The sequence below is a fragment of the Rhinatrema bivittatum genome, chromosome 4, assembly GCF_901001135.1.
Source record: "Rhinatrema bivittatum chromosome 4, aRhiBiv1.1, whole genome shotgun sequence".
NCBI lineage: Eukaryota > Metazoa > Chordata > Amphibia > Gymnophiona > Rhinatrematidae > Rhinatrema > Rhinatrema bivittatum.
Window position 1 is genome coordinate 103,097,858 of NC_042618.1, and position 10,471 is coordinate 103,108,328.

The following is a 10,471-nucleotide window of genomic DNA, read 5'->3' on the forward strand; positions in this document are numbered from 1 at the left end:
TAGTATGATGGTCATTGAACGTTGTGAGCTGTGCAGCGTCCATAATATCTGGTTCAAGGTGAAGAGCACTGGGTTATTTATTATCATTGATTATATACCCCCACAGGAAGCGTAGCAACTTAGTAATTTCCATCTCCAAAGCAGTTTGGAGAGCCTGCACGCTTGCTGAGCGTGTTTTCCAAATCTTTTCTACTTTCTACTTACTAAAACTTCTACAGCATCGAGCCCCGCACTCCTGCGGTGATACCCTAAGGTCCCTCCCCCAGTAGAGTTTCCCGGGGTGATTTCCGTGATCCCCCGGAGGTGTAAGTCCTCGGTCCAGTGGCCGAATCGCGGCAGGGACACAGCCCCTGGGCGAGGTTCGGGTGAGGCTTACGAGGCAGCGGGTGCATATCCTCAAACGCGGCGGTGACGGTATCTCCCCTCTCCCCCCGCAGCCGGAGACCGCCCGGGTTCCAGCCGGGAAACGCCGAGGATCCAGGTAAGGTGTACGGCTTTTACTTCTGGTCTTCGAGGATCGGCGGCGTGGCACGCCGTGGAGGGCGCCATTTTGTGGCCTTGTCAGGTATTGAGCGCCCGAGATAGGCGCAGATCTATGACTAAGTGCATATTCTATTCCTCATTGTGCGTATATTGCTACCCGCTTATTACTAAGCGCATGTTGTCTACCATTGAGCGTGTATTGCTAACCGCTTATTGCTGAGAGCATTTGACTGACATTGAGCGTGTCTTGCTAACCGCTTATTGCTGAGAGCATTTGAATGACATTGAACGTGTCTTGCTTACCGCTTATTGCTGAGAGCATTTGAATGACATTGAGCGTGTATTGCTAACTGCTTATTGCTGAGAGCATACTGGAAAAAAAAAAAAAATTATATTGAGCGTGTATTCCTGGCCACATATTGCTGAGCGCATATGGCATATCATTGAGCGCATATTGCTGCCGCATATTATTAAGCGCCTGTTGTGTTAAGCGCATATTTGCTGCCGCATATTATTGTTGTGCGCCTGTTGTATTAAGCGCATATTTGCTGCCGCATATTATTGTTGTGCGCCTGTGGTATTAAGCGCATATTGCTGCCGCATATTGTTATTGTGCGCCTCTTGTATTAAGCGCATATTGCTGCCGCATATTATTAAAGCGCCTGTTGTGCTCAGCGCATATTGTTCACGCTTTTCATTCAGCGCATACTTTTCAATGGAACAGAACGCCTCAGCGTCTTCAGCGGGGGCTCCTCCTGCCTCCAGCATTAAAGGCCTCTGCTCTGCATGCCAGCTTCGAGCCTCGCACAGTGAAGAGCCAGACTCCCTATGTGCCCAATGTGAGGAGGCCGTGGGACGCTCGGGCCAGGACCAGTCTCAGCCAAGATTTGCTGACAGTTCCCCAGGGGCTACCCCGGATTTAGCGGTCAGTCTCGACCAATCGGGAATCCCGGGGGATCTTGTACCCCGGCGATTAGAGGCTGCTTCCATTTCCTGGGTGGATCTCTTTAAGGGGATTCATGCTTTTGTACAGATGCAAACGGCTTCCCGTCCAGGCCCTGCGTTGCCTGCTGTTCCTGTTGGTCCTGCTGTTTCTGCGGTTCCTGCGGTGACTGCGGCGGCCGCTGCGGATCCTGTTCCTGGACCCTCCCGCCTTTATCGTGAGTGGGACCTCCCGCCGCTGGACAGTCCAGATCAGTCAGACCAGGAGGTTTCACCGGACGAGTCCGAACTCCCAGACGAGGGGGACCTTCCCCCAGGGATTGAGCCATATAGAACCATGAGGCGGATCTTTCGGACCTGGTGTCTCAGTGCCTGGCAGAGTTGGATATTACAGGTCCCAGCGCTACAGTGCCCTCTGCGCAGAACCCCCTGCTGGAAGGGCTTCGTCCTACAGCCCACCATTTTCCATTCTTGCAAGCAGCACAGCAACTGATAGATTTAGAATGGGCTGCGCCGGCGGCCGCGTTCAAAGGCGGTCGGGCCCTGACGGGCATGTACCCACTGGCGCCGGCTATCCAGGAGCTGCTGGCATGCCCTCAGGTGGACGCCTTGATTAGCGCTGTGGTCAAGCGCACTACCATTCCAGTTGAAGGGGGGGCGGCCCTCAAGGAGCCTCATGACCGGCGACTGGACACCATTTTGAAGCAGACTTTTGAGGTGGCAGCTTTATCTTTGCGGATCGCGACCTGCTGCACAGTGGTGACGCGTGCCTGTTTGTCACAGGTCAGAAACAACGCTCCAGCAGCAGACATGGAGTCCGCTCTCTCGTTCCTCACGGATGCTGCATCGGACCTAGTCCGAACAACAGCCAAGGGGATCTCATCCTCCATAGCGGCCAGGAGGCAGCTCTGGATCCGGAAATGGTCAGCCGATGCGCCTTCAAAGACACACCTCACCAGATTGCCCTTTAAGGGCTCTTTCCTGTTTGGCAGCGACCTTGATAAACTTGCCAGCACATGGGGCGCTTCTCCAGTGCCTCGACTGCCGGAAGATCGGCTCAGAAGGAACCAGCGCGCCTTTCCAAGGTCCTCCAGGGGTAGAAGCTCCCAGCGCTTCATTCCCTATAGGAGTCGCTACCAGGCACCTCGTCCTCAGGCCAGGAACCAGTCCTTTCGGACCAAGCAGCGCAAGAGGGGAGCTGGCCCGGGCTCTGGTCCCGGCCGCGCCTCACAATGAGAATCCGCCGATCCATCTGGGGGACGGAGCCATAGGGGGCAGGTTAACCCTCTTCTACCCCCGATGGGTCGAGATTACGTCGGACCAGTGGGTCCTCGCCATCATCCGGGACGGGTATTATCTGGATTTTCATCACTTCCCTCCGGACAAGTTTGTGGAATCTTCCTGTCCCACGCACAAGAAGGCAGCATTGGAAGCTACCCTGGCGAGGCTCCTGTCCTTGAAAGCCATCATCCCAGTACCTGCATGGGAAGTGAATTCTGGACACTATTCCATTTATTTCATGGTGCCCAAGAAAGGGGGCACCTTTCGGCCTGTACTGGACCTCAAGTCAGTCAATCGATACTTAAGGGTCCTGAGGTTTCGCATGGAAACTCTGCGCTCCGTCAAGACCGCAGTACAGCCAGGAGAATTCCTCACGGCATTAGACTTGTCGGAAGCCTACCTGCATATCCCGATCCATCCGGATCACCAGCGTTACCTACGCTTCAAGGTTCTAGGGCGCCACTTCCAATTCCGGGCTCTGCCCTTCGGGTTGGCCACGTCACCGCGGACCTTCACCAAGGTGGTCGTAGTGGTAGCAGCGGCACTCAGATGGGAAGGAATTCTGGTCCATCCCTACCTAGACGACTGGCTGATCAGGGCGAAATCTCGAGAGGAGAGCCATTGGACAACCGACAGAGTGATCGCCCTTCTGGAAAGCCTGGGCTGGGTAATCAACCTCAGCAAGTGTTGCCTACAGCCTTCCCAGTCACTGGAATACCTGGGGGTTACAGTTGGACACCCAGGCAGACACAGTCAGTCTCACTGCCAAAAGAATGTTGAACCTTCAGACGCGTATCCGGTACTTGATGGGAGCCAGTCGGCCCACAGCTTGGGATTATCTGCAGGTTCTCTGTCTCATGGCATCCACCCTGGAAGTGGTACCTTGGGCGATGGCCCATATGAGACCTCTACAACACTCCCTACTCTCTCGCTGGAGCCCCCGCTTGCGGAACTATTCCACGCACCTTCATCTGCCAGCCAGAGTGCGGACCCAGTTGCGGTGGTGGTTGCAGTCCAACCACATGAGCAGGGGGTCGAAGATGTCATCACCCGCGTGGACTTTGCTCACCACAGATGCCAGCCTGAGCGGCTGGGGAGCACACTGCGAAGAACTCACTGCATAAGGGCGGTGGAACAGAGAAGAGTCAGAGTGGAACATCAACCGTCTAGAGGCCCGGGCAGTCCGATTGGCATGCCTTCGATTTGCTCACAGACTGAAGAACAGAGCAGTCAGAGTGATGTCCGACAACGCCACCACGGTGGCCTACATCAACCGTCAGGGTGGAACCAGAAGCCGTCAAGTATCTCTGGAGATCGCCCCACTGATGGCTTGGGCAGAGGCGAATCTTCAGGACATCTCTGCCGTCCACATCGCCGGGAAGGACAACACCACGGCAGACTTCCTCAGCAGAGAAAGCATAAATCCGGGAGAGTGGCAGCTGTCACCCACAGCCTTCCAGATGATTGTGGATCACTGGGGGATTCCGGACATGGATTTACTGGTGGACAAGTCCAATGCTCAAGTACCCAGATACTTCAGCCGCAAGCGAGATCCGTTCTCCCACGGAATCGATGCCCTGGTTCAGCCATGGCCTCCAGGGACTCTGCTATATGCCTTTCCTCCATGGCCTCTGCTGGGCGCCATCATCCACAAGATTCAGAAGCACCGGGGCCTAGTTCTTCTAGTGGCACCAGACTGGCAAGAAGACCCTGGTACGCGGACATGAGAAGACTTCTGGCAGGGGAGCCTCTTCCCTTGCCTCCTCTCCGGGACCACCTACGTCAAGGTCCCATCCTCCACGAGGATCCAGCTCAATTCTCTCTTACGGTCTGGCCATTGAGAGGGCTAGACTGAAGAAAAGAGGTTACTCGGAGCCTGTGATAGATACACTCCTCCGAGCTCGCAAGTTTTCCACATCCCTCCCCTATGTAAGGATCTGGAGAGTATTTGAAGCATGGTGCAACACTCATGGCACCAATCCACATGCGACTACAATCCCTATTGTGTTGGATTTCCTGCAGGATGGACTTCAGAAGGGTCTCTCCCTCAGCTCCATCAAAGTTCAGGTGGCTGCACTGTCTTGCTATGGTCCCAGGAGAGATGGCAAGACCATTGCCACGCATCCAGATGTCTCGCTTCCTGAAAGGAGTCAAGCACATTCGTCCGCCACTGAAGTGGCCACTGCCTTTGTGGAACCTCAACCTTGTCTTGGATTTCCTCGCGGGATCCACCTTCAGGCCCCTTCGGGGCCTGTCTCTCCGTTCTCTAACCTTGAAGATGGTGTGCTTGCTGGCTGTATGTTCAGCATGCCGCATCTCAGAGCTACAAGCACTGTCCTGCCGTGATCCCTTTCTCAGAATCACTCCTGAGGCTATCCATCTTCGGACGGTTCCCTCCTTTCTACCTAAAGTGGTTTCACAGTTTCATCTTAACCAAACCATATCCTTGCCTACCACGGCGGGTTTGAAGAAATCCGAAGAAGGGCGTTTACTACGCTATGTCGACATTGGCAGATTGCTGCCCAGATATCTTGAAGTAACACAAGAAGTACGAAAGACGGACCATCTGTTCGTCCTGCACAGCGGGAAACGACAAGGGGAAGCGGCCTCTCGGCCCACCATCGCCCGCTGGATTAAAGAAGTTATCAGAGCAGCGTACGTGGAGGCCGGGAAGTCTCCACCTCTACAAGTCAAGGCTCATTCTACCAGAGCTCAAGCGGCATCCTGGGCAGAATCCAGGATGCTGTCGCCTGCAGAAATCTGTAAAGCAGCGACGTGGTCCTCCCTCCATACCTTCTCCAGGTTCTACAGTCTGGATGTCCAGGCCAGGGAGGACACAGCATTTGCGAGGGCGGTCCTACATGGTCCTCAGGCAGCCTCCCGCCCAGGCTGGGAGTAAAGCTTTTGTACATCCCATTTGTTCTGAGTCCATCTGGCTACACGACAGGAAATGTTGAGATTACTTACCTGATAATCTCGTTTTCCTTAGTGTAGACAGATGGACTCAGCATCCCGCTCAGCTGCCTGTGTACATGGGTTTCACCGATTCAAGGTAAGCCATGTCATCTGTTTCCATAAGAGCGTACACTCTACCAGGTGTCAACGCCTTCCGGTTGGGAATGCTGGCGGTCTCCAGCTACTATCAATCGGTCAGGGGAATCCTGTTTCACTTTTCACTAAGCGTCAGTACACACATCCATAACAGCTTTTGCAAGGAAGATTACTAAGTTGCTACGCTTCCTGTGGGGGTATATATACACCCGTGCTGACTTCAGATCCGTCTCCAACTGCTAGCACGAGCATACTATACCCATTTGTTCTGAGTCCATCTGTCTACAATAAGGAAAACGAGATTATCAGGTAAGTAATCTCAACAATGTGGATCAGTTATTTACTCTTTCGGACAATAGACTAGGGGGCACTCCATGAAGTTAGCGTGTGGCACATTTAAAACTAATTAGAGAAAGTTCTTTTTCACTCATCGCACAATTAAACTCTGGAATTTGTTGCCAGGGGATGTGGTTAGTGCAGTTAGTGTAGCTGTGTTTAAAAAAGGATTGGATAAGTTCTTGGAGAAATTCATTACCTGCTATTAATTAAGTTGACTTAGAAACTAGCCACTGCTATTACTAGCAACAGTAGCATGGAATAGACTTAGTTTTTGGGTACTTGCCAGGTTCTTATGGCCTGGATTGGCCACTGTTGGAAACAGGATGCTGGGATTGATGGACCCTTGGTCTGACCCAGTATGGCATGTTCTTATGTTAACTCCTTCAAAAAAGTGAAGCAGATTTGTGAGGCAAGACTTGCCTTGTGTAGAGCCATGCTGATGCTGTTCCATTAAACTATGTCTTTCTATATGTTCTGTGATTTTGATATTTAGAACACTTTCCACTATTCTTCCTGGTACTGAAGTCAGGCTAACTGGTCTCTAGTTTCCCAGATCGCCCCTGGAGCCCTTTTTAAATATTGGGGTTACATTAGCCACCCTCCAGTCTTCAGGTACAATGGATGATTTTAATGATAGGTTACAAATTTTTACTAATAGGGCTGAAATTTCATTCTTGAGTTCCTTCAGAACCCTGGGTGTATTCCATCTGGTCCAGGTGATTTACTACTCTTCAGTTTGTCAATCAGGTCTACCATATCTTCTCAGTTCACCGTGTTTTGGTTCAGTCCATCTAAATCATTACCCATGAAAACCTTCTCCGGTACGGGTGTCTCCCCAACATCCTCTTCAGTAACACCGAAGCAAAGAAATCGTTTAATCTTTCCGCAATGGCCTTATCTTCTCTAAATGCCCCTTTAACCCCTCGATCATCTAACGGTCCAACTGACTTCCTCACAGGCTTTTTGCTTCGGATATATTTTTAAAAGTTTTTACTGTGAGTTTTTGCCTCTATGGCCAACTTCTTTTCAAATTCTCTTAGCCTGTCTTATCAATGTCTTACATTTAACTTGCCAATGCTTATGCATTATCCTATTTTCTTCTGTTGGATCCTTCTTCCAATTTTTGAATGAAGATCTTTTGGTACCAGGTGAGACCTCACTTGGAATACCGTGTACAGTTCTGGAGATGGCACCTTCAAAAGGATGTAAACAGGATGGAGTCTGTCCAGAGGGTAACTACTAAAATGGTCAGTGGTCTTTCTAAAGCATATGGGAATAGATTTAAAGATCTTTCCCTAGAGGAAAGGCAAGAAAGTGGAGATATGATATAGAAACATTCAAATATCACAAAGGTTTCCATGCACAGGAGGTAAGCCTTTTTCAATGGAAATGAGGCTGTAGAACGAGAGGTCATGAGATGAGGTTGAAAGAGGGTAGACTTAGGAGGAATCTTAGAAAAAAAAAAAGATATATATATATATATATTTTTTTTTTTTTATTTTTTTTACAGAGGGTGGTGGTTGTGTGCAACAGCCGCCCAGTAGAAGTGGTGGAGACAAAAATAGTAAATAAATTCAAGAAAAGTATAGGATTAAATACAGGGGATTTCTAAGGAAGTGATGAGAATTATAATGCTAAATTAGTTGGGCGGATGGCTATACGGTTTTTTTCTGCCATTGTGTTTCTATGTAACCACTAGGCTACTACGCTTTCCTTTCTTCCTTGCCTGGGCCTTTATTCTTGACATGGAGGAGAATACCACCTGTGCACCTCTCTTCTTTACCCTCTGTCCCAGAGCTATGAAGTCAGTTTTGACATGATCTGTGTGGTACCTTGCAATATTCTTGCTAACATGATGGACTAACATTAGATAGTAATCAACAACCTTCCGTAATGTCTTGGATTTTGGCACCCAGTAGACAGCACGCTCCCAGGAAAGCATGTCTGATTAGCAGATGGTTGTGCCTCCATGCGCCTCAGAAGCGAGTTACCAGCCATTTCCCTCTGCCTCCTAAGTGTAGTAGTGGTGGTGCCTACAGATTTGGGATTTGAATGTTTTGGTTGCTCCTCCTCGTAGGATGGTATCCTCCTCCTCCACCACTTCCAGGGCTGCATACCGGTTGTGCAGTTCAAGGGATATCGGAGCTATGGTGTAAGATCTAGTAGCTGTAGTAATCTGGGTCCAGCTGTCATTTTGTGGTCCAGTTTCACCTTCCTGTCTGCTTCAGTTCTCCATCTTAGATGCCTTGATAAACATTTTATTGATGTAGTCTTCCAGTTAAGCTTATAGAATGAAATCTGTGACTCCAGTTGTATATTTTCTTCCCTTACTTTTTAAACTTCAGTGTTTTCTTAGGTATAAATTTGAGTTCATTCTGTTGTAGTGGTGACTAAATACATTGTCCTTTCTCCTCCTCTCTCTCAGGTTGTATTTGAGAAAAGGCAGAGGTGAAACACGAATCTGCAAGATCTATGATTCTCCTTGTCTTCCTGAGGCAGAAGCAATGTTTGCTATTAATGCTGATGGAGTAGGAGATGCTAAAGACTGAAATGTGTGGTTGTCATCTGTAAATACTGTAAAATTAAACAACATTGTGGAATATCAAATGAATAAAAATCCAGTGGGTACCACAAATCCTGAAGAGAATGTAGTAGTATTAAACAATTAAACATGTAAATTAAACGAAATGGATTCTTGTAAACCTTAAAGGCTATAGGTAAAATACAAAGTGTTTAGGTCTCTAAACATCACTCGCAAAGTACAGAATTTCATATTTTCTTTTTTTTTTTTAATAGAGTAATTTCCTTATGCAGTTAAAACACACCTAAAACAAATTCAATTTTGAAAAATCATTCTTCCCAAAAGAACCTATAAATCTGATTCATCCCACATCCAGAACTATGAAGAGAGGGACAGACAAGTAATAACTTGACATGATCCTTGTCTCAATAAGCCTGTATTTGGTGTTGCTGCTTGCTTCCCCCAAAACAGGTTTCTGTGGAAATGCAGATCTTGTCAGATTATTACTTGCAGATCCCTCACTTCACAGTACTGGATGTGGGACAAATTATCCGATTCACAGTAGCTTTTGGGAAGTATAATCATGTTGTAACTGCAAACAAAATTTCTCAATAAAAAGGAAAAGATGAAAAGATTCTGGACTTTGCGAGTGACTATTAGAAACATACACTATAACCTATAAGTTTTTGTTTTGGTGCTGTTACTTAGACTATTACCAGGTGGAGCTGTCTGCACATCTTCCTGCAATTACAGTATATTCATACAACAGCTAAGGCAGTGGAAGAAAGTTTGTCAGAAGAAGTGACTTTTTTCATGTGTGAATTGATCAGTAACTATACTCAGCATTGTTTGAAACATTTGACTGTTGAAGCTAAAGTTATAATAATAACTTGTATCTTTTCCTTGACCCTCTGTGGACTATGCCATCATAGAAAATGTTATATTCTTCTTGCAGTCGTTCTTGCATTAATGCCCCATTCTGTGCAAATTGTTAGTTTATCAAACAGTCCATAGTTAATTATTGTAGGTGATGGGTAAGGCATGGATATGTTTTTTGTTACTCTGAATTTCTTTAAGCATGTATACATTATAAAGATTTCTGTCACAATAGCAAAGTAAGCAAGAATGAATCTGATTTTTGTACAACTATGCTCTACTGAGTCATAACGGCTAAAAATCCTAAGTCATTCCCTAAATTACAGCTGTTGATTTTAATTCAAAATTTGCTTGGTTTTCAGCCAGTTCAGTCCCTATGAATTAATAAAAAGATGCTAAGACTATTAATTATGAAACATCTTGTCATCGGTAATCATTTTGCCTATCTCTTTTTCCTGTATTCCTGTATTGATCTGCTCTTGATGATGGATTCTGAAAAGTTTGAAATATTAAATTACAGCTGTATAATAGTAACAGCATCCAAGTCACTCCTAGAAATTATGGTAAAATAGAATTCATCTCATTTACAATCGAAATCTGATTTAGATTAGAACAGTCAATAAAATGTTTGGGGGTTTTGGGTTTTTTTTTATAATTTGAGGTATAGTAATTTTGTCTCATTGTATCTGTGAATGTTATGACTGTTTATTCAAGAGTAAAGTTTAGTTAGAGATTTGCACATTTTTGTTCATATTTCCTTAATCAATTTATGTGTTCATCTTTATATTCACAGCTCTGGAGGAGAGGGGTTGCGGGGAAGTGATCTCATCCATTGCACAAGAGTCAGTGTACATGTATATTTTTCAAACAAACATGCAGCCCCTACTAAGGACTGTTATTACATTGGTTATAGTAGGAAGGTGGGGCTTATCTGAGGAAAAATTAAAATTGAAAAAAATATGGGATATAAATGACCTT

General features: G+C 47.1%; 1 protein-coding gene across 6 annotated transcripts in view; it reads left to right on the plus strand.

Annotated features, from left to right (window-relative positions):
- RAD51 (RAD51 recombinase) overlaps positions 1-10,062 on the plus strand; it is a 140,370-nt gene extending 130,308 nt beyond the window's left edge. For all 6 annotated transcript variants that reach the window (XM_029598567.1, XM_029598564.1, XM_029598568.1 and 3 more), the window contains one exon: positions 8,522-10,062. In XM_029598567.1, the coding sequence (XP_029454427.1) occupies positions 8,522-8,645 (124 nt within the window). In that variant the 3' untranslated portion in view covers positions 8,646-10,062. The remainder of the gene's footprint in view (positions 1-8,521) is intronic.
- The last annotated feature ends 409 nt before the right edge of the window (positions 10,063-10,471 follow it).